General features: G+C 37.6%; 1 protein-coding gene across 2 annotated transcripts in view; it reads left to right on the top strand.

The window, feature by feature from the left end:
- Positions 1-7,321, top strand: part of abs (ATP-dependent RNA helicase abstrakt) — a 191,103-nt gene extending 183,782 nt beyond the window's left edge. For both annotated transcript variants that reach the window (XM_090373425.1, XM_090373426.1), the window contains one exon: positions 7,145-7,321. In XM_090373425.1, the coding sequence (XP_090229551.1) occupies positions 7,145-7,281 (137 nt within the window). In that variant the 3' untranslated portion in view covers positions 7,282-7,321. The remainder of the gene's footprint in view (positions 1-7,144) is intronic.
- Positions 7,322-25,923: the final 18,602 nt, after the last annotated feature.

Below are 25,923 nucleotides of genomic sequence, written 5' to 3'. Positions count from 1 at the left end.
TCATTGACAAGACACCATGAGCTACTCTTACTGTCTGCACTGCTCAGAAAACTTCATATCTGCCTGCACAATTACCCCCAGGTCCTTTTCGTTCTCTACCAATGTCAGTGTAGTACCACAGAGTTGATACGTTACTCTAGGGTTAATGCTTCCCATATGTATTACTTTACATTTGTCAATGTTAAACTTCATTTACCACCTCTCAGCCCATCTGCTCAACTTTTCTAGATCCTGTTGTAGCAGCGTACTGTCATTAGTATCCTTAACAACTCTGCCAACCTTTGTACCATCTGCAAACTTGGACATAAAGCCTGATGTACCATCATCAGTATCATTTATAAATACAGAAAACAATAGTGGACCCAACACTGAAACCTGAGGGACTCCACATTAGTCCACCAAGAGCAGTGTCCATTGATTACCACTCTGTCTTCTCCCACTCAAACATCCCTTTATCCATAGCAGCAATTTTCTTCCAATGCCATGCTGCTCCAATTTGTGCAGCAGTCTTCCAAGTGCAATAGTATCAAAAGCCTTTCTAAGATCCAAATATATGATATCAAATTTATTTCCTGTATCCAATCAAATTGGTCAGACAACACTTCCCCTTAACAAAACCATGCTGGGCGGGTCAGAGCTATAACTGAAGTCTCGTCTAGATTATCCTGCAGTGCTTCTTTAACCAGTGCCTCCATTAATTTTCCTGGGACAGAAGTTAAACTAACAGGTCTATAATTACTTGTGTCGCCCTTTGATCCATCTTTGTGAATTGGGGTCACATTTGCACATCTCCAGTCAATGGGTACCTCCCCTGAGTCCAAGGAAGCTCTCATAATTATGGCTAAGGGTTTGCTTACTTCCTTTGCTGCCTCCTTTAATATGACAGGATAGATCCCATCCACCCCGGGTGCCTTTTTTATGTTTATCTTCAACAATTCCTCCTCCACTTTACTCTCAGTTGTTACAAAATCATCTAGCTCACTGCCAGAGTTTAATTTCATCTCTGGCATTCCTCCCCCTGAATAAAATACTCATTCAAATTATCAGTTATCTGAGCAGGATCATCAACATTGATATCAAGTGGACCAATCTGATTCATCCCTTTCCTTCTAGAATTTACATAGGTGAAGAACTCTTTGCCGTTTTTCTTTACATCCTTTGCCAAAGATTTCTCATTTGCCTTTGCCTGCCTAATCTCCTTTGTGACTTGGTTACAGACCAGCTTATATCTATCATAGGCTTCCATGTCACCCATTAATTTATATGCATCCCATGTATTTTTCTTCTCTGCCACATTGTCTCAGTTTATCTGACATCCATTTAGGCCTAAACCTTGAACAATATTTCTTAGTTGGTATGTAAAGCCTAGTAGCTTCCAAGATTAATTCTTTGAATGTCTCCCATTTTGAATTTTCTGTTGGTAACATCGTATAGAATTTAAATACTGTCTCAGACCACCATAGTTGCCTTTACGAAAGGAAAAACCCTTCCCTTTATCCCTGATGGTAGTTATCTCTGAGTAAATCCCACTTCAGCACACTGTGATCACTGCCACCTAGTGGTTCCTTTATCTGCAGAATCTTAATGCATTAAGAATCACTACTGATAATCAGATCAAGAGTATTACTCCCTCTAGTTGCCTCCCGAACATGCTGATGTAGAAAACAATCATCCAATAAATATCTCCCCCAACTAGCAGTTTTCCGGCCCACCTAACACTGCCTCGATAGCATCAGCAAATATTCTTGCACCTTTTCTATTTAAGTGTATCCCATCCCTGTAGAAGCTGTCTCTCCTGTTAACAAGTACAGAGCAGGCTGAAAAAAATTCTACCCAATTTATGGACAAATTTAATGGAAAAGTTCGGTGAAACACAAGTAGTTGCTCTTGACATCTCAAAGGCTTTCAATCGTGTTTGGCATAAAGATCTGAAAGCACCAAGTGAAAGTCTCAAAGCACTGTGTTGAATTGGATCAAGCCAGCACAATGCACTCAATCTGGCTGAATCATTGATGAGAGCTCCATAATCAAGACGGGATCTGATTAATGCCCAATATAGCCGAAGCAGAGATGTACGATCTGCGCCCCATGTTTGGGAGGATAAAGTTCTGAGTATATTTAACTTTTTTAGACAGGAAGTACATATTGGTCTATAAAATTTAACTTGTTATCAAGGGTAAATCCTAGAAATCTGATGCTATTAGTGACTGGGATGGAGACATTATAAATTTGAAGTTCAGGATCCTGATGAAGTTTGAGCTGTCTACAGAAATGGACGGCAACTGTTTTCTGCCGAGAGAGTCAATAGCCATTGAGGCTGGCCCGCTATTGTACTTTATTAAGTGATATCCGGAGCGGCCGTTCAATAGACCTCATGTTTTGGGAATGGCAGAAGATGGAAAGATCATCTGCATAAAGGTAAAAAACTGTATTTGGGAGCTGTTTGGTGATGGAATCTATTCTAAGAGCAAACAGAGTGGCACTCAGTACTGATCCCTGTGGAACACCTCCTTTCTGCATGAACATTTTCGAGAGGGCATGTTGGTAATGAACTTGAAACGATCTAGAACGTAGGAAGTTCTGAACAAATATAGGAAGGTTGCCTCGCAGACCAAGAGAGTAAAGATCACTAAGTATGCCATGCCGCCAGGTGGTGTCAAAAGCCTTCTCGATATCTGTTGAAACCATTACAAGGTGTTCATGTTTAACAAAGGCATTTTGAATGGCAAATTCAGCCTTGACTATAAGATCTAAGCATGACCTATTTTTACGAAAGCCATATTGGCTATGGCTCGTTAGATATTGTGACTCAATGATCCATATGAGTCTTTTGTGGACAATTTTTTCAAGGATTTTGCTCATGCAGCTTGAGAGAGAGATATCGGTCTATAATATGGGGTTTAGTTGGATCTTTCCCAGGTTTTAGGAATGCCAAAACAGTAGAGTGGAAAAACATTTTCTAAAGATATATGATTGTAAAAAACCAGGAGCAGGCGTAAAGCCTTTTCGAGATATTGCAGCATGACATAATAAATCCCACCTGGCCCGGCAGCACCATTATTGGGCTGTTCTAATGGCATGCAAAAGTTCAGAGTATTGCAGAGGTTTGTTATATGAAAGAAGGCAGGCGGTTTGAAAGTTAATGGTATGCTTTTTCTCTAGTGTTTAATTCTTTGGAACGATGTAGAATAGGCTGATGCTGCTGAGATTTCAGCAAAAGTATTGCCCAAAGCATGGCAATATCTAAGGAACTGGATAGGTCTTGCCCTTTCCATGAGAGGATTGGAGAAGGTATGTAGGAAACTTATCAGATAACTGTAATTTTTTTCCATATAATTTTGGGATCAGTGTTTCTGTTAAAGGTCTATGCAAATGGGTCCAGGATTCTTTTTTGGCCCGCCTTTGTATAAATCGTGCTTTTGCCCTTAGCTTCTTATAATTAATGAGGTTGGACATTGTCGAAATAAATTCCAGGCTTTAATTTTTGCTTTCTTTGCTTTTGTCATTCCACCAGTAATTATAATGCTTGCGACAAGGGGATTTGATAATGGTATTGTGTGCTTGGCCACTTTTAGGAAATGTGATCTGTTACATTATCAATATTCTGGAGCCAGATTTTTTCCTCATCAAGAGAGATTGATGATCGAAACTTTGCCCAGTTTGCATGAACAAATTTCCATTTCCTGTCAGAGTTTGTTTGAACGAGTCTGTGATATTAAAAAATTGCATATGATTGGAAGGTGGTCACTGCACATAGGATCATTTAAAACATACCACTCTATGGTCAAAAGAGTATTGGAGAACAAATCAAGAGATCTATTGCTTAGGTGTGTCCAGTTGGGAGTTGTATGTGGGTGTGTGCACCAGTATTGAGTAAGGTGAGCTTTCAACGGGTCGACCACGTGTGTCTAGTTTAGGATTGCCCCATTAAGGGGTGGTGCCCGTTAAAATCCCTTATACAGAGAGGTGGAAGTATCTGTATGAAGAAATCTTGCAAGATCTGTTAAACAGTGAGTATGGTTTGGTGGTAGGTATATTGAGACAAGTGAAATATGGAGAGTTATATGAACAGCTACAGCTTCTATTTCAGTTTGAAGCGGAATATGTTTAGTTGGGATCTTTGAATTTATCAGGATTGCTACACCACCATGGGCAGCATTTGCTGTATTACTATCTCTTTGGTAAAGACAATAGTTCTTTATCAAAGGAGAAATTTGCGAGGTAAAGTAAGTTTCCCGAAGACAAAGGGCAACTGGAGAATATCGGTTAATTAGATCACGGATATCATCTGTGTTACAACGAAAGCCTCTGCAGTTCCATTGTAAAATACAAGACATTATTTGTGTTTAATTGATGGAGCTGTATCTGACTGCTTTTTGAAGGTTACTGGCTCATGACATTCTAATTTAGGTTTATCTTTTTTGGAGAAAACTGGCCGACCTGTGTCCATTTCTTCTTCTGCATGGATTTCTAAAAGGGGATCTTCCTGTACCATGTGTGTGTCTTGGATATTTTTCACTACATTTGAACTATGAGATATGGTATCTATGACTGGAGTAGGATATGCCACTGGTGTTATCAGAGAACTTGGATTGTTGCTTAGAAAGAACATTTCTAGCCCAATCAGAAATTGATTTGTTAGTAGGAGCAACTAATTTTCTCGCTTCTGGGTAACTGACTTTGTTCTCAACCTTGTATTTTACTATTTTTTTTAGAATATGCAGGATGGTCACCTTTGCAATTTGGGCAGGTCATTTTTGTAGCTGTACAGTTACTTTTTATGTGAGCTAAGGATCCACAATTGGGGTACACAGGACCCCAATTGTGGATCCTTAGCACAGTTTGTGAGTGGCCATACTTTGGCATTTGTAATACCTTAAAGGGTTTGGAATGTAAGGGCAGATGCAGCATAGTAAATAACTACTTTTACAGAGTGGGTAAGTTGGGTGTATTGAAGGTGAGAATAATATTTCCTGTAGGTGTAAGTTGATTATCTTTTTTAACCATTATTCGTCTTGCTTCAATTACGTGTTGTCCCTGCAGCTCTTGGGTTATTTCTTCCTCGGTGGCATTTAATAAATCCCAACTGGATATCACACCCTTAGATGAATTTAGTGTTGCTGAGAAGATATTTTAATTGGAATGCCAGCAAAGCTTGTAAGTTGTAACAGCTTCTCGGAATGTCTGTGGTTGGTGGTTTCTACTAGTAAGTCTCCTGATTGCAGTCTCTTCATCGCCTTGGGAGGTCCAATACCCTCCAGATGTTTTTGTATGACAAAGGGAGACAATTTATTCATGGGCTGACCAGTAAGAGAGTGGATAATTAAGAATGACGGGCAAGGTTGCTCCATCCAATCAGTCTTTTGTCTCTTTGAATTATCGTTCTCAATATCCTGATGGTCTGTGTTTGCCATGTTTGCTCCTTTTAGCCCTTGGCAAAAGACTTCCCACCAAGGGGAGGCAGGAGCAGTGCTGCTAGGAGGCCAAGCGGTTAAAGTGTTAGTTGGTTAGTGACCTAGAAATATGGATAAAAAAGAAAGGTGGTTTTCCTTTCTGTGTTCTAACTTTTGGCTTTTCAAGTGTAGAACGGTTGTAAAGAAAAGGCTTTAGAGAAATGTAAGAACTTAAAAATAACTTTAATCACCTTTAAAGAGCACTTTATAAATTGCACAAATATCACTTGGCACCCGCGGCCATAATGTGGAGCAACTGTGATCCTTTCACATAATATTTTCCTGCTGGAATGCAGCATGTACACTATAATTATGTCATTCTTGAAGAAATTAATGGACTTTTTACTTCAACAAACCATTATAATCAGGTGATTTTAGTGCTGTTGAAGGTACACTCTTTTCAGTCATCCTCTGGAAAGCATGTACATTGAAAATGTGAAATACATTAATCAGATTCTAATTGATTTTCAGTCATGTAGGAATCCTAGAAAACGAATCCACTGATTGTAATTCCAAAAATTATATTGATCCAATCTCTTAAAATTTTATATACTGACTACAAATCCTTTATTAAAATGACATGTAAAACACACTGGAAACGGACTAGCAAACTGTTTCAAATCAAGTATCAACCTAACGTCCTCCTTGCCTGAATTCTGTATTGGATATATATTATATTACTCACTACCAATTCTCCTAAAAGATGACACTCCACAGTTTCAAAATATCTATCTTCCATATTATGCCTTTCTGAATGAGGAATGCTTACAAGTGACGTCAGGTTTTTTTATCATTTGTAAGATGGGCTTGCTGTTCCATTTATTTTTCTTAACTCTCATTCCACAAGATTCTAATCTATTGTACTATTCTTGAGTTCATGGTATCACTGAGAAAGTCTCAATCAGGAATCCATTTATATTAACTAGAATTTCATGGGTTAATTTTTAAGTGTGTAAATGGATTACTGATATTATAAGCACTCTTAAGTACCTTTTATCAAATACAACCATACCTCAAACTTTTCTTTGATTCTTTTGATATTCAAATTGAACGAAGTGGGAAGTATAAATTTAAAAAAAAGAATGTCACTGAATGAACTGATTAAATTAAACTAGAACCTTATTTTTTTACATCTTTGGTTTGATAATAGCATATTTTTTAAAATTTGACTTTATTGACAAAGTCATATTAAATACTTCTGCTATATTCACATTCAGCTTCCTTTCTCCAGTGATACTACTAGTCCTTGAACACCTAAGAGCATTGTCTTTGTGGATGTGAGTGAATTAATTCACACCACATGAAAACCTAAGAAACAAAAATGCTATTTCTGATCCATATCAAAACTGTTTACCCGTTAAGGCAAATCTGTGTGACACAACAGTAACTTATCTGTGTAATGTGTATTTAATTTTCCAGTTGGAACAGTATTCTAAATCAACTCAAGTACCCATTTTCCAAAAATTCAAGAAAGCCAATCTTAGTAATTCAATTTGAAAAGTAAACTAGCATTAGTGGGTCTAAGTGTTATATAAACATTCAGCCTTTCTAATGTTAGAAGTTGGAGAAAAATGAAGCAGAGAGAGAGAGAATGCAAATGTACATTGACTGGATATATATTTATGCAGTCAGTGTTCCACACAAGTTGTGTATTTTCAAATAATATACTAAATCCCCATTTCTTTTAATAGAGGAACGTGGATGTTCGTATTGTGGAGGTCTTGGTCACCGAATTACAGATTGCCCCAAACTGGAAGCAATGCAGAATAAGCAGGCATCAACTATTGGACGGAGAGACTACCTTGCAAATAATAGTGCTGATTGGTAAATGGACATTAACATATTTCTGCAAGCTTTTTTTGTATATAGTAGCTATGTTAATTGTAAGTTTATAATAAAATCTCAAAAAAAAAAAAAATTGTTTCTTAGTAAAATTATTCACTCCTTTATCATTGTTATAGAACATGTACACTTGATTTTTTTATCACTGCAGTCAGATTAAAAATATACACTAAATTATTTACCTTTTTGAATCTAATTTTCTTGGTCATTACTATGATGAAATCATAGGTTTCCTTTGGAACACGGAATCTCAGCAGAGATTCCGTGTTCAACAGAGGAACTGTGTAAAAACACTCCCAATTTCAGTATACATCCCCCCCAAACAAGAAAGTGTAAAATAGGAAACTAAAATTTTATTGTTTGACATATTATATCAGGAAAATAATATTCTTGTTATCTAAAAATATCAAATAATTTTCTCACTATCTTATGATTAACATAGGAATAGTTAAGTGATGAATAATGTAACCACGAGTTAATTTTTTTTAAATTCACTTCTTAATAGCTTCCTTGAACATTTATATCTAGTTCTGAGGAAAAAGCTTAATCTCTTTAAAGATGTGATACCACCCCTTGTTAGTAGTTATTTCTAAAAACACCCCAAATTAATGATTGACAAACATGAATTATTTCCTCAAGAACAAAGTGCACATAAGTGCTGTCACCTTGACTTGTATGGTACATTAAAATATCAAGTGCAAGCCCCACTAATAAAACAAAGGGACACCAGTTTATCTGGGCTATGAAAAGATTACTATTAGCCAGCTTGTGAGACTAGAACTGAAAACATGATGGAAAAGAAAGAAAACTCATACTAAAAGGGAAGTTTTGCATTTAGGATGTTGAGATTAGTATTGTGTCGAAACCATTCGATAATGAGGGCTTCATATTAAAGAATTTTGTGGCTGGTTTTTAGTCTTGTAATAGTGATAGCGGAGTCAATTAAAGGGGTGTGATTGTGGGTTTGAGCATGTATTGTGAGTTCTAACAATACATGCTCAAATGCTCAAACCCACAATTACACCCCTTTAATTGACTCCGCCATGACAAAACCAGTCACAAAATTCTTCAATATGAAGCCCTCATTATCGACACAATACTAATCTCAATATCCTAAACGCAAAACTTCCCTTTCACCTTTCTTTGGCTTGGAAATCTCTCACATCTGAGATTCCGTGTTCCAAAGAGTATCACGAGAGTATAGAAAAGATTCTTTAAAATACAGTTCGCGTTACTTCTCATTTAACACTGCCAACTGAAGACGTTATAACTTAATGAAAGTCTGTCGTCACAACTATTGGCATTATCAATTCTTTATGTTCCAGATTAACTATTTTCTACTTTATGACAACCAGGGACAGAGTAGTGCACTTCTGCTTCCTTGCACTTATTTTAAAATTCTGTTAAATTAAATTTCATCCCACCTTAACGCATTAACTTAACCATTCCACCTTAAATTTAGCCATCAGTCTTTTCATAAAACTATTGCAGATTATATTCAAGGTGAGTACCGTACTTTAAGCATTTCGCTATTTTTATATTTAGTCTATTATCACGGTATTATAAGAATTTTATAACCGTATACTAGTGTAATTTTAATTAAATATACAAGTTATATTATTGATATTTTAAATTAACTGTATTATTTGTAATTCCAAATTTAAAATTGTACATTCCCATTATTAAAAAAAATTTTTTTTCAATGGAGGCAGACTTATTTTCAGCTACCGTGCCCAAAAAAAATTCAAAACTTCGCTCATAGTGCACTGGTGAAGCCTGTAAACGTTAGTGTATCTTTCGATGTATACATGATAGACTTTTTATGGTGATTTTTGGTATCAGCATGTTTATTTCCTCTAGAATCACATATTTTCATCGTGGAGGTATGACAAAATATTTTTTGTTGACTAGTGTTATCAGTGGGGATTAATCATGCAATAATTTGCAGATAATGGAACCAATAGGTGACAGTCAATGGTGTACTGATGTGGAATTTACATAAAGACGTAACTACCGTCAGCAGTAAAGGGAAGGGTTTTTGCTTTCGTAAAGGTGACTACACTGGTCTCTGACAGTTTTTAAATTCTATACAGTGGGACCAACTGATAATGTTACCAATGGCAAATTCTAAATGAGCATTTCAGGAATTAATCGTGGAATGCAACTAGGCTTTTCATACCGATTAAGAAATACTGTTCAAGGCGTAGGCCTAAATGGATGTGTCAGATGAACTAATGAGACTTGTGGCAGAGAAGAAAAATGCTTGGGATGCATATAAATTATCAGGCAACACAGAAGCCTATGGTAGATATAAGCTAGTCTGTAATCAAGTCACAAAGGAGGTTAGGCAAACGAAGGCAGATTACAAGAAATCTTTGCCAAAAGATGCAAAGACTTCTTTACTTATATAAACTCTAGAAGGTTGGTCCACTTGTGGTTGGACTGTTGATGATCCTGCTCAGATAGCTGACAAACTGAACGTGCATTTTACATCTACATTCACACAGGAAGAATTCTGTAGGGTATTGGTCAGAAGCTTATTAAACCAACAGGGAGCTTAATGATTAATGAGAGCAAAGTGCAGGAGAAATTGTTGAAATTAAACATGAGAAACGTACCTGGGATGGATGGGATCTATCCACTTATATTAAAGAATGCAACAAAAGAAGTAAGCAAACTATTAGCCATCATTATGAAAGCATCCTTGGACTCAGGGATGTCTCCACAGACTGGAGATGTGCAAATGTATCCCCTATTCACAAAGGGGAATCAAAGTGTGACAATTACAGACCTGTTAGTTTAACTGCTGTTTCTGGGAAAATAATGGAGTCACTGGTTAAAAAAGCATCGCAGAATCATCTAGACAAAACGGCAGTAAAAATTCAGACACAGGCATGGGTTTGTTAAGGGAAAGTCTTGTCTGGCCAATTTGATTTGATACTATGATGTGGTCACAAAGAAACTGGGTGCAAAAAGTAATTTTGATTTCATATACAGGCAATTCCCGCTTTACGAGTTTTTTTTTCTTCTCAAGTATCAACAAAATTGAAAATATGAACATTAATTGCAAAAAAATGAATGTTAAATTAACATTCATAAATAATGCATTTCAAACCACGCTCGTAACTATACAATATGGTGTACCTCCGCTTACAATATTAATCCGTTCCAGAGGCAACATTGTATCGTGAAAATATCGTAATGTGAACTCAATAACATTGTTTTTTGGTTATTCGTTCCAAGACCTCTGAAGTTGAAAATTTCACTATATAACAGCTATTTATCTCTCTAAAAGGTGATTTTTTGTAATGAAAATTGTATTTACAATTCAAATCATTAAAGTCCACTACACTTTCATCACTATCATATGTTCCGGTATAAGAATCAATTTTGAAAGTCTTTGAGATATTTTTCTTAAACACATTTCTGGAGGTCATTTCCATAAAACAATAAAAACAATTTGCACTTTCCTGTTTATTTGGCTTTTCTGTTAGTGCAATCAGTTATAAACGAGTACTAAAATACCGATAGCTGGAATTGTGTGGGTTTTTACATTAATGTGGTGAAATGTGTTTCCCCTTCACTGAAATCTTCAATCATGTAAAAAACAAATAAATTTTCAGAATTCTCTCTTCATTCCACATTGGTTTTCACATCACTTTGTGCCTGAAGTAAAACAATATTGTGAAGATAAAAATATTCCTTTTCAGGTGATTCTGATTTTAGATAATGCACCTGGCTACCCACAATTTCTGCAACATCACCACCCTAATATCAAAATAATTTTTTTTCCACCAAATGCGACACCACTTTTGCAGCCAATGGACCAGTGCATTATTTAAAAGTTTAAAGCACACTTATCTTTGAAAGACATTTGACATGCTAATTAATGCAACTGATAAGGAGGGAGGTCCAACTGTTAAAGAGTTTTGGAAAGAATTCCATATTTTAGATGCAATTAAAATAATACAACAAACCTGGAACAAAATTACAGAGAAGAACTTGAAGGGCGTTCGGAATAAACTGTCCTCAGTTTATTGATAATTTTGAAGGATTTCAAGAACCAGCAGAGATCTTACAAAATGAAACAGAAGCAGATTGCTAACCAATTGCAACTTGATGTTTCTTCAACTGATGTCACTAATCTGTTACACGCACACAATGGAGAGCTCACAAATGAAGACCTTTGAAATAGCAAAATGTGAAGAAGCTGAGAAAGAAGATTCAACAGCTGAAACTCCTGTTTGTTCCTTCACTCTCAAGAGGCTAGACAAAGCTTATCAACACATACAAAAAGCAATTAAGATTTTCGATGGGAACTACCTGTATTTGGATTTGAGGAAAGAAGCTTTCGATACTGTTGCATATGGAAGACTACTATACAAATTGGAGCAGTATGGTATTAAGGGCAAGTTGCTACAACAGATAAAATGGTGGTTGAGTGGGAGAAGACAGAGTGGTAATCAATGGACACTGCTCTTCGTGGACAAATGTGGAGTCTCCCAGGGTTGGTGTTGAGCCCATTGTTTTGTATATTTATGATTGATATTGATGAAGGTATATATATGAGTACAGAGAAGAGCATAAAATTAGGCTTAATGTCCTAGTTTGCAGATGACACAAAGGTTCACAAGGTTGTTAATGACAATATGCTATTGCAACAGGATCTAAAAAAGTTGGGAAAATGGGCTGAGAAGTGACAACTGAAGTTTAAAATTGACAAATGTAAAGTACTGCATATGGGTAGAAATAACCCTGGAGAGGACTTCCGTGTGGTACTACACCGAGGGTGGTAGAGAAATGGGGTAATTGTGCAGTCAGATATGAAGTTCTCTGAGCAATGCAGACAAGCTGCCAGAACAGCTCATGGGGTTTTTTCAAAGATAAACAGGAACTTTGCTAGAAGGGTTAAGGAGGTGATTAACACTTTGTATAAGGCACTGGTCAAGCCACATCTCAAGTACTGCATACAGGCCTCATTTTAGGAATGATGTAGAACTGCTGGAACGAGTACAGAGAAAGGCAATGAGATTGGCGAGGGGTACAGTTATTCTTACCAATAAAGGCTTAAGTTCTGCAAATGCAGCATCTGAAGACTAGGCACCTGCGAGGTGATCTGATTAAGGTGTATAAGGCCATGAATGGTTTGAGCAAGCTCAATGCTGATGGCATTATTCCTCTTGCTAAGGTTACTCACTTGAGGAAGGGGGGACATAAATACAAATTGAGGAAAGACAGTTGCAGAATAGATGTGCAGAAATTTGCCTTTAGCCAGTGGGTGGTTGATTCCTGGAAAAAAAAAAATTCTGTTGTGAAAGCTTAAATAAATTCAAGGAAGAACTGGACAAAGTTTTCAAGCGAATGGATGGGTGAAATGGGAAGCTTTTTTTTTTTTTGTCTGATGCTGTATAAGCTTGCTTTCTTGCATCATATGCTTCTACTAATTCTAACACAATTCCCATCCCTAAAAACTTCACACTGAATAGATGCAAAATATTTATTCAGTTTCTCAGCAACCCAAATTGGATAATTGATAATTATGGTATTTATATCTAGTTGACCAATGTGGCCCATCCCTTTCATTCATCGGTTTCCACTGTTATAGTATCATAAAGTGTGAGTGTGGCAGGAGAATTCAAATTTTAAATTGTGGTAAACATGTAGCTCGAATCATATACATTGGAGTTAGTCAGATAATTTTCTTATTACCAAATTAATTGTTCATCAGAATCAGTGGTCTGTGCTTGTTTCCTGTTTCTCTAACTCAATTGACAGAGAAACAGGAAATATATTGTGTGATAAAGATAGGAGAAATAGGACCAGGGCAGGGACAAAAATTAATGATGTAGAGCAGATATCTTTTACGGGCACAAAAGGTGATATTGTCGTACAATGTTGGCACTAATGACATTATGAGGAGACCTGCTGACTTATTTAACAAGTACAGGTTGAAAAGAATTCAAGAGTTAAGGTTAAATTTGAAAGGTAGCATTAGTCAAGGCATATGATCCAATAAAGCAAGCTTATACAGAATCAACCAAAAAAAACCTTCCTATTTCACCCATCCGGTCACTCCAAATGTTTGTCTAGTTCAGCCTTAGATTTATTTAAGCTAACAACTTCCACAACAACAGATGGAAGTCTGTTCCAGCAATTAACTACCTGCTGGCTAAAGGCAAACTGCTGCATATCTATTCTGCAACTGTCTTTCCTCAGTTTGAATCTATGACCCCTCAGATTCGTAATATGAGCAAATGGGAGAATCCCAGTGGGATTGAGCCTTCTCAAACCATTCAAAGCCTTATACATCTCAATCTGATCACCTCGCAGGTGCCTAGTCTCCAGATGTTGCAACTTACAGAACTTCAGCCTTTCTGGGAAGAGTTCATCTTACAAATCTTTTTTTCCCTTCTCTGTACTCGTTCTAGCAACTCTACATCCTTCCTAAAAAAGGGCCTCCAGACCTGTACACAGTACTCAAGGTGTGGCCTGACCACTGCCTTATACAAAGGGATAATCACCTTGTCATTGCTAGCAAGCCTCCATGACCTGCTCTAGCAGACCATCTGCACTGCTCACAGAACTTCATGTCTGATTGCACAATTACCCCCAGGTCTTTTTCATTCTCCACTTCTCTGAGGGTAGTACTGCACAGTCGGTATGTTTCTCTTGGGTTACTGCTACCCAGTGGTAGATCCAGAAAAAAAATGACAGGAAGGGCACCATTTGTGACTGGGGGGGAGGCATTTTGTGCCTTGTTTTTGCACAAACAAAACAAAACAAAACAAATATGACACTCAAACTTAATGTGACTGGCAGGCACACAGCTAAAGTCTGAATTACTTTGAAGTAAACATTACACACCAAACTAGAATGGTGATCACAGCAGCATCAGCGTTGTTAATTGTAGTAAGTGGAAAAAACCTTAGCCACAATGCAAAAAAATAGATTTAAAATGCTGTTACAATGAAAAAAAAAAAATTTTTTTTTTTTTTTTTCCCTTTAGCTAAAGGGAATTTAAACGATTTGTGTAATATCCACATGTGATGTCTTGACCAACACTTCAAATTGATCAAATTTATTTACTACACTTCTAGCATTGGTGTACATGCACCTATTCTTAGAGAACTGTAACACAGCCCATGTATTTATTTGTTTTATGATGCCCCTACCCTGAATCTGCTACTGCTGCTGTTCCCCATATGCAGTACTTTGCATTGGTCAATGTTAAACTTCAGTTACCACTTCTCAGCCCATCTGCCTAACTTTTCTAGATCCTGTTGCAGTAGCATACTGTCTTTACTGTCATTAACAACCCTGCAAACTTGGACATTAAGCCATATATATCGTCATTGATAAATACACACAACAACAACAATAGGCCAAGCACCGAACCCTGGGAGACTCCACTAATAACATTAGTCCACAACGAGCAGTGTCCATTTATTGCCACTCCGTCGTCTTCCACTCAATCATCCCTTTATCCATTGTAGCAATTTGCCCTTATTGCCATCCCGCTGTAAATTGTACAGCAGCCTTCCATGTGCAATGGTATCAAAAGTTTTCCTGAAATCCAAGTATATATCAAAATTATGTTTTTGCATCCAGTTCCTTTGTGACCACATCATAGTATCCAAATGGGTCAGACAATACGCTTAGCAAACCCATGCTGTCTGAACTATAACTGCTGTCTCATCTAGTTGATCCTGCATTGCTTCTTTAAACAGTGACACCATTATTTTCCCCAGAATAGAAGTTAAAGTAACAAGTCTATAATTATTTGTGTTACCCTTGGAATCCCCTTTATGAATTGGAGATACATTTGCACATCTCCATAACACAAGAGCATCCCCTGAATCTAAGGATGCTCTCATAATTATGGCTAAGGGTTTGCTTACTTCCCTTGCCTCCTTCAATATAACTAACTGTATAGATTCCATCCACCCTAGGTGCCTTTTTTATGTTTAACTTCAACAATTTCTTCACTTTGCTCTTTGTTATTACAAAGTAATTTAGCTCCGTTAGAATTCAGTAAACTTCTGTCCTCCTTTTCCTTACAGAATTCCTCACGTATGAATGTAGATGCAAATACTCATTCAGTTTGCAGCTATCTGAGCATGATAATCAACGGTCAAACCATAGATATCAAGTGGATCAATCTGGTTCATCCCCTTCCTCCTAGAGTTTACATAAGTAAAGAAGTCTTTCTTGTTTTTCTTTCTATCTCAGCAGGATAATCAACGGTCGAACCATCAATATCAAGTGGATCAATCTGGTTCATCCCCTTCCTCCTAGAGTTTACATAAGTAAAGAAGGCTTTCTTGTTTTTCTTTGCATCCTTTGCCAAGGATTTCTTGTAATCAGCCTTTGCTTGCATAACCTCCTTTGTGACTTGATACCAGACCAGCTTATATCTATCATAGGCTTCGGTGTCACCCGATAATTTATATGCATCCGATGAATTTTTTTTCTCTGCCATGAGCCCCTTTGGTTCATCTGACATCCATTTAGGTCTAAATCTTGAACAGTATTTCTTAGTTGGTATGAAAAGCCTAATACCTTCCAAGATTAATTCCTCGAGGGCTTCACATTTAGAATTTGCTGATTTTTAACATCAGTTGATCCCACTTGGTTTTTTTTTTTTTTTAGGAGCATTAGCAACTAAGGGCATATTACTCCGGGATATATGGTGGTCATTCCCTGATCTTTCCGCATCCTCCGTATTTGGTGGTGACTGGCTCGAACCCCGGTCTAATCAAGAAGCGTGTGCTACGCACTGCTGCTCCTTCCCACCTGGCTACGGAGGTTTGATTGATCCCACTGCATAGAATTTAAAAACTGTCTGAGACTACTGTAGAAATCCCAGACAGTTTTTAAATTTTCACCTTTACAAAAGCAAAAACCCTTCCCTTGATGGTAGTTACATCTTTTGAGTAAATCCCACTGTTGATCACTGTCATCTAGTGGTTCCTTTATCTGCAAACTCTTAATGCATGAATAATCACTTCTGATAATCAGATCAAGAGTGTTACTCTCTCTGGTTGTCCCCTTGAACATGTTGCTGTAGAAAACAATCCTCCAATAAATCCACACAAGTCTTGCTAATGTGTGAGTGACCAACCCACAAGTTTCAGTCAATATCTGGAAAGTTAAAATCCCCCATTACTAGACATTCTGATTTACTGGCCCTCTACATCTTTGCACAATTGTTTGCTGTACTCATCAGAGTCGTTAGGCCTATGCTACACTCCTATTCTGACTGTCCCTTTCCTACCAAACTGACTCAACATTGCACTGTCCACCAATGTCAACCGGATGCACTTCCTTAGATTTTGTCTCTTAACTAACAGCATAGCCCCTCCTCCCTTCATTGTACTCCCCAAATTCCAATTCTGCAGTGCATATATCTGCATGACGCCATGTCTCTGATATCCCAACAATATCGCCTTTGATGTCTTAACCAGCACTTCAAATTCATCAAATTTATTTACTATACTTCTAGCATTGGTGTACATGCACTTATTCTTATAGTTACCGAAACACAGCCCATGTATTTACTTGTTTCATGATGATTCCCACCATTCTTGATGCAACCCACCCTCCAAGCTGCTGCTCATTCTAATAGAAGCTGTGCAAGAATCACTTTCACCTCTGCCTGTTGTTAATCTTTTAGTCTGTGAATCCTCTCCCCCAAGTTAGAAGTTTTCCGACCCACTTAACACTGCCTTGATAGCATCAGCAAATATTCTTGCATGCTTTCTATTTAAGCGTATCTCATCCCTGTTAGCAAGCATAGACCATGCTGAAACAAATTCTTTCCCATGAGCCTTGCACAGTCTCTCCAGGGCTGAATTGATTGACAAGGCTCTCATCATATTGTTCCTTCTATCATGTCTGGGCAGAATTGCAGACACTTTCAAATTTAACCCTAACTCGTGACTTTTTTTTTTCAGCATTGGCCTGTACTTGTTAAGTAAATCTGCTACGCTTGATATCATTAGTGCCAACGCGTACAATTTCACCTAATATGCAAAAAAGATAGATGGAACAAGACACTGGTCTTGTTCCATCTATCTTTTTTGCATAATATATTCCCCATCTCTGTGACAATAGTCACCAACAATAAGTAGCTCTTGTGGGACCAGCGCATTCTGCCTTGGAGGTTGCTGCTGTGTTGCCTGATGCACAGAAGTGTCATTGAGTTTGGCAGCTGAGAGCTTTATGTACAATTGAAAGCTTTCTTTGAGGGCATTACCCTGCACCTCAAACTTTCATAGATGGCCATCAGAATGTTGAGTTGGCACATAATTTCTTAACACTCTCTGCACACACACAAATCCAAATCTCCAGGTTCATTGTATCCAAATCCCCACACCCAAGTTCATGATGATTGTAAAGCAGTTATTGATGTGCAAACCAGATTTTGAACATGCTAAGAGTAGAAAACTTGCTTCTTGTCCAAATGTCAGTCAAAGTTCTGGTCTCTTGCTAAAGCTATTGGCCACAACTTTTCCCCATCTATTCCCACCTCTGTCAAAACCTGATGGTGCTACTGCCATCTCAGCAAATAAAACTGACCTGCTTCCATCTTACCTTTCTTCTAACTCTTATATTGACAATCTTAGTAAGCCACCTCCCAACTATTCCCAGTACACTTCATTCAATGCCTCCTGTTGCCTTCCGTCAAAAGGGTGTTAGAAAAATTTTAAACAATCTTGATACCAAGGAATCTCCAGGTGCTGATAGCATTTCTCCACTTGTAATCAAAACCTGTGCTCCTGTTCTGTGTCTCCTTTTTACACTTTCTTATTCCACTGGTGTTTTTCCTTCTCCTTAGAAATTTGCTCATATTAGCCAGTTCCTAAAAAGAATAACAAATCCCTCCAATCCAATTATAGACCCATTGCATTTACTTGTACTCTTTCTAGAGTAATGGAGAAATCTATCAACTGCCAACTCCTAAATTATCTAGAAACCCATCCATCTGATCAATGATCACCAATATTGATTCTGTCAGTATCCACTAGTGATATATGGGCTTATATTACCCATCACTGCACAATTCTAATGGAAATGTTGCTCTTGACATTTCAAAGCCTTTTGTGTTTGGCATAAAGAAAGGTTTTCTAAATAAGCTTCCATCGTATGGATTTCTGACTGTTTTCTGTAATTGGGTATCCAGTTTTCTCTCTGACCACTCACTGCAGATGATGGTCGATCTCTGTCTTCTTAACTTCTCCACTAATGCCGGGGTTCCCCAAGGCTCAGTTCTTTCTTCCACTCTTTTCCTATTGTATATTAATGACCTTACACTGACTGGAAATTCTATTCATAGTTTTGTTGACATACTGCATTCCACCTTCCACTTTGAGAAACCCTGCCTCACACTAACACTGGTTTTCAACCGGGGTGCCACAACAACATTCCAGAGGTGCCATGTAATTTGGGTTTAAGTTACTCAAACGTTTTTTTTTTTGAAATTTATATATTTATGTCATTATAAAAAGGGTGTGCGGTATCCATTGTATTGTACTGTATCTTTTTAATTTTGTAGTGATCAATAATTGATGTTTATTTAGTAGCTCTATATAAAGAATAAAATTATTTTATAAGTATATATAATTTGTATTATGAATTTTAATTTTGTGTATAATTATATTATTATAATAACTATCATATAACATGTATATTTTTTAATGTTTTATACACACACACACACACACACACACACACACACACACACACACACACACACACACACACACACACACACAGAATCGGATTATTAAAAGGTTGAAAACCACTGTGTTAGGTATTTCTTTTGGCCCAGGGGTGCCATGAAAAAATTACTGGGACACTAAGGGTGCTATGAACTGAGAAAGTTTGGGAACCTCTGCACTAACAGCTGGAACTTATTGAATATCCATCACTAATTCCTTAAATGGTGATCTCCATGGAAATCTTGAATGGGACAAAGATGATTTAGTTAATTTCAATCCCAAAACTCAGTCCTGTCTTATATCTCACAAAAAGGATTCTTCTGGTCCCATGTTTATCTTCAATGACAGATTTCTAGACAAGATCACATAGTAGGTATTACCCTGGCTTCTAATCCCTCTAGGCACAAGTACATCACAAATATTGCTTCCTCGGCATTTTAAAAACTGGGTTTTCTCTTTTATCGTCAGCATTACTTTTTCTTCTAAGCAGTTATTCATTCTATATAAATCTAAAATCTGCCCTACCTTGGAATACTGTTCCCACATCTGGTGCAGTGTCCCCATAACCTCTCTCAGGCTTCTAGACTCCATTCAAAAGAGGGTAGTTAGTAATTAATCATCCATTTCTTACAAAGTCTTTCCAATGTGTCTTATAGACATTCTGTTTGTGCTACATGCCTCTTCTATAGATACTTCTATGGACTATGTACTGTTCTTCTGAATTGGCTCCTATAATTCTGCCCCCCCCTTCCACATGATGCAACCAGTTAGCATCCTTCTACTGTTCACCTTCAAATTTACACAATCAACTTTTCTTCTTCCTGATTCATTCCTTCAACTTGTTTTCTGGAACAACCTCCCTTCATGTGTATTTCCTGACAATTACAACCTACATAAATTCAAGTCTAATGTTAACAAGTACTTTCTTTCATGTTTTCTCAACCCATGCATGGTACTGAGCACTGTGGGTTCTAGTACCTTTTGTATTTCTGGTTTTTGTAAAAAAAAAAAATGCTATAGTAATTTAAATAATGTTTATAAATGCAACACTTAGAGGAATGCAAATTAGATATTATAATATAAAATTATATGAACTGAGATGCACCAACACTCCTTCATTTACAGCAAAATACTGATTTTACTCTGTTTTGTTACCATCGTATCAGCAATTTACTGTTTCAATATTATTGCGCAAATGAAAAAAAATCAATAAGTTAGGCCGAGGAATACTAAGCTGTTACAATAGTAGAACATCTTTGTGGGTTGGATGTGGCTAACATGCTCATCGTGCACTATGCCTGTATTGCCGTTTTCACCACTTAATTCATTGTTGGAGTGGTTCTTCAAGAATGTCTTCAGTGATCATCTTTATCCGATGCATTTATGAAGTTTCCACTTGCCATGAAAAGCATGCACATAAGAATCACTTCAGAAGTGCCTGTCAGGAAGTTCCTCGTGAAAATTTCAGATTTTGACTGCAGTTTTATGCATTTAAATAGAAGACACTGTAGCATCTTATGATTAGTAGCTTTAACAACTTTTTATCCCCTGATCTACAAGGAGGGGTCAAAAAAGATTTGTATTCACCCAGAAGTAGTTGGATAGAAGGATGAAACAAACCACGTATTACACTTTTTCAACAGTCACCAGGCAAAATGAAGTATTGTCTGAAGCACTGCAGTTGACATGAATTGTCAGAAGCAGTGCTTCTGACAATTCAGAAATTAAATTATACATATCCACGATGTGTATGTATTCAAAATACACTTGTGGTCAAGATAGAAACAAAAGATTATTGCTTTCTTTTTTGAATTATCACTAAATTATAGAAATTTTCTTTTTAAAAAAGAAAATTACTGTAACACTCAGTGACCATTCAATTAGGTATAGGAGAGGGGGAGAGAGAGAGAGAGAGAGAGAGAGAGAGAGAAGGGCAAGACTTTCATAACAATAAGGAACACTGTCAACCCAAAACCTTCACGACTGTTGCAAAGGCTTCAGTTTTGGTTTACATGCAAGTCAGCACTCTGCTTGAATTTTTTTTAAATAAAAATTATTATATATTCCTTTGATAGATAATGCACCTCATAAAAAAGTTCAAAGAAATTATCTAGCAGCAGCCATGTCACAAACTTTCAAAAACTGAAACCTCAGCATCCATCTTACCCATGCACACAAGATAAGATGGGTGCTGTTCATAATGAAATGTTTTTTATTGTTACAAAGTATCTTTAATATGTATTTGATTTTCAGGGAATTTTTTTTTTTTTTTTATTGGAAGCTGCTGCATTATGAATTTAAACAACCAGCACCAAATGGGGGCTTGTGCAATTTTAAAAGAAAAATGTTCAAAATAAATTTAAAAGAAAACTATGATTATTAATAAGAAATTTCAGTTTTGACCGGGGGGGGGGGGGAACCAAGGTGGTGGTTGTGCTTGGATTTTTTTGGTGCAAAGGCCATATTGCACCTATTCGTTTCAGAAAGAAGAAAAATTCTACTAGGTTTAAATTTTTGCCTATGATATGGCAAAGTGACAATTCCTGTAAGTTTGAGAGGGAATTTAATGAAATTAGATGGGAATTGTTATACAAGGTGCATTTCAGGAGTATGTGTTTTAATGTGAGTGGCCTGTGGCAATGTGTACACTGTAGAGGGTCATTACATGATAACAGGAATAGATGGGTCAAATGAGTGTGGCCTATTCGAGCTCTGGCCAGGACTACCTCTTCTTGTCTGTTTGTGCCAAAATTGGGGGACCATATTGCGGTACAGGTATTTCACAGTTTGTTACATATGTGTTTGCCACTGAAGTGTCCATCGTTCCTTATATATATATATCCTTAAATATTTATATATATTTCATATATGCATTTTGTAATCACTGAATGGTACCAGAAAATTCATTGGAGCTGTGCTGGATGGATGCTTGGCAGCAGCATCTGCAATTTCGTTTCCTGGGATCCAGCAGAAGACAACCTTTTGCTGATCATCTCTGGAACAAATCAACTCTGATCTCATGAGCTGTAGTAATGGATGAGTATGTGGGGAAATCTTTTGCATTGCTAATAGGGCACACTGTGAAATAATTGTCACAAGACGGCATGATGACAGACCATGGAGGAATGTGATCTATAGGTTCTTGGTGGACTTGATTAAGTTGTATATTCCAGTTTTCTGCTAGTTCCATTAACCTAATACCTGCAGAACTAGTTGCTTGTGGCTTGTTTCTATAAAAGGTTGTGAGTTGTGGATCTTTAAATATTGACCAATTAGGATGAGAGTTGACTGGCTTTGGATCTTGGTTATGTAGTTCAGTAATAACATCTTTCTTCTGATCTTTAGAGGAGCTTCATAGACATACAGACTTTGCACTAGAGATGTTCTGAACGCACCTAGAGCTAATTTAAGAGCTGAATGTTGAATAGGGTTGAGGTGAGTAAAGTAGCAGAATTGAAGACAGGCATGCCACAGTCTAGGCGTGATCTGATTATGGATCTATATAAGTGAAGCAAGGTGTAACAATCTGCTCCCCAGGATGTGGCTGATAAGGCTCTGAGTATGTTCAATGTGTTTTTGATAGTTTAACTTGCTGTCAAAAATTAAGCCAAACAGATGAATACTATTTGCTATTGAAACAAGATAGTTATCTAATTGGAGCTCGGGATCAGGATGCATTTTGCGTATGGTACAGACGTGAATGGCAGATTTCTGGCTGGATAGTCTGTAACCATTCTGTGTCATAACAAATCTGGATCCAATTTATAGATATCTGCAATTGTCTCGCAATATAATTCATGTTTTGAGAATAACAGGAGATTGTGAGATCATCAGCATAAAGGTATGAGTCCACTGTTTTTGGAATGAGTTCAGTTAAGTGATTCATTCTAATTGCAAATAGAGTGGAGCTGAGAATGGAGCCTTGTGGGATTCCTTCTTCTTGGACAAAGTTTTTAGAGATAGTTCCCTAATAACAAACTTGACAGGATTTTTGTTGCAGGAAATTTTGAATGCAGAATGCGCTGGTCCCAAAGGAACTAGTAGTTGTTGGTGGCTCTATTGTCAGGGAAATGGGAAACATGCTTTGTAAAAAGAATAGGTGGAACTGGACCAGGGTATGTCTGCCAGGGGCAAAGGTTGATGATGTTGTAGAGGGGATATCATCTTTTAAGGGCACAAAAGGTGATATAGTTGTAAACGTTGGCACTAATGATATTAAGAGTAGGAGACCAGCAGAATTACTTAACAAGTACAGGTCACTGTTGAAAAAAAGCTGTGAATTAGGGTTGAATTTGAAAGTGTCTGCAATTCTGCCCAGACACGATAGGAGGGAGTATATGATGAGAGCCCTGTCGATCAATTTGGCCCTGGAAAGACTGTGCAAGGCTCGAGGGGTAGAATTTTTTTCAGCCTGGTCTGTACTTGTTTACAGGAGAGACTGCTTCTACACGGATGGGATACACTTAAATAGAAAGGGTGCAAGAATGTTTGCTGATGCTATCAAGGCAGTGTTAGGTGTGTCGGAAAACTGCTAGATTGGGGGGCTACAAGGCCTAATAGATTAACAGTAGCCACTGGCAGAGGTGAAAGTGATTCTTGCACTGCTTCTATTGGAATGAGCCACAGCCTGGAAAATAAGATGCAGGATATTTCAGAGACTGCTGGGAATCATTGGGGAACAAGTAAACACATGGGTTCTGTTACGGTAGCTAAGAAAAAGAACAGGTGCATGTATACTTGTGTGTAAACCAATGCTAGGAGTTTAGTAAATGAATTTGAGGTATTGCTCAAAACATCAAAGGAAGATATTGTGGGGATTTCAGAGATGTGGTGTCACACAGATATAAAGAATGCAGAACTGGAATTTGGGGAGTACAATGTCTACAGAAGGGATAGACATGATAGGAAGGGAGGAGGAGTTATGCTATTAGTTAAGAAATACCTAAAATCCAAGGAAGTGAAGCCAGTCGATATTGCTGGACAGAGCAGTGTCAAGTCAGTTTGGTGTGACATAAGCATTGGGAGATCAAAATTGAGAGTAGGAGTGTGCTATAGGCCTAATGACTCTGATGAGTATAATAAGAAATTGTGCAGGGAAATAGAGTGGGCCAGTAAATCAGAGAGTCTTATAATGGGAGATTTTAATTTCACAGATATTGACTGAAATTTGGGGGCTGGTCACTCACACACTAGCAAGGCTTTTGTGGATTTATTGGATGATTGTTTTCTACATCAGCATGTTCGGGAGGCAACTAGAGGGAGTAATACTCTTGATTTGATTATCAGTAGTGATTCTTCATGCATTAAGAATCTGAAGGTAAATGAACCACTAGGTGGCAGTGATCACAGTGTGCTGAAGTGGGATTTACTCAAAGAGGTAACTACCATTAGGGGTAAAGGGAAGGGTTATTGCTTTCGTAAAGGCGACTACGATGGACTGAGACAGTATTTAAATTCTATACAGTGGGACCAACTGATGATGTTGCCAACAGCAAATTCAAAATGGGAAGCATTCAAAGAACTTATCTTGGAAGCTACTAGGCTTTACATACCAACTAAGAAATATTGTTCAAGGTTTAAGCCTAAGTGGATGTCAGATGAACTAATGAGACATATGGCAGAGAAGAAAAATGCATGGAATACATACAAATTAACATGTGACACAGAAGCCTATGATAGATACAAGTTGATCTGTAACCAAGTTACAAAGGAGGTTAGGCAGGCGAAGGCAGACTATGAGAAATCTTTGGCAAGGGATGCAAAGAAAAACAGCAAAGAGTTCTTTACTTATGTAAACTCTAGAAGGAGGGGGATGAATCAGATTGGTCCACTTGATTTCGGTGGGTCAACTGTTGATGATCCTGCTCAGGTAGCTAACAAACTAAATGAATATTTTGCATCGACATTCACACATGAGGAGTTATTCAGGAAGGGGAATGCCAGAGGTGAAGTAAACTCTGGCAGTAAGCTAGAGAATCTTGTAATAACTGAGAGTAAAGTGGAGGAGAAATTGTTGAAGATAAATACAAGAAAGTCACCTGGGGTGGGGTGGATGGGATCTATCCAGTTATATTAAAGGAGGCAGCAAATGAAGTACGCAAACCTTTAGCCATAATTATGAGAGCTTCCTTGGACTCAGGGGAAGTACCCATGCACTGGAGATGTGACCCCAATTCACAAAGGAGGATCAAAGGGCGACACAAGTAATTATAGACCTGTTAGTTTAACTTCTGTTCCCGGAAAATTAATGGAGGCACTGGTTAAAGAAGCATTGCAGGATCATCTAGACAAGACTTCAGTTATAGCTCAGACACAGCATGGTTTTGTTAAGGAAGTCTTCCTGACCAATTTGATTGGATACTATGATGCAGTCACAAAAGAACTGGATGCAGGGAATAACTTTGATATTATATACTTGGATCTTAGAAAGGCTTTTGATACTGTTGCACATGGAAGACTGCTGCACAAATTGGAGCAGTGTGACATTGGAGGCAAATTGCTGCTATGGATAAAGGGGTGGTTGAGGGGGAGAAGACAGAGAGTGGTGATCAATGGACACTGCTCATCGTAGACTAATGTTATTAGTGGAGTCCCTCAGGGCTCAGTGTTGGGTCCATTGTTTTCTGTATTTATAAATGATATTGATGATGGTATATCAAGCTTAATGTCCAAGTTTGCAGACGATACGAAGGTTGGCAGGGTTGTCAAGGACACTACTGACACTATGCTACTGCAACAGGATCTGGAAAGGTTGAACAGATGGGCTGAGAGGTGGCAAATGAAGTTTAACATTGACAAATGTAAAGTACTACATATGGGAAACAGCAACCCCAGAGCAACGTATCAACTCTGTGGTACTACACTGACAGTGATAGAGAATGAAAGGGACCTGGAGGTGGTTGTGCAGG

The sequence above is a fragment of the Mastigoproctus giganteus genome, chromosome 5, assembly GCF_048544385.1.
Source record: "Mastigoproctus giganteus isolate SK-2022 chromosome 5, ASM4854438v1, whole genome shotgun sequence".
Lineage (NCBI taxonomy): Eukaryota > Metazoa > Arthropoda > Arachnida > Uropygi > Thelyphonidae > Mastigoproctus > Mastigoproctus giganteus.
Note: the sequence above shows the minus strand (reverse complement) of the source record. Positions and strands in the feature narration are given on the sequence as shown.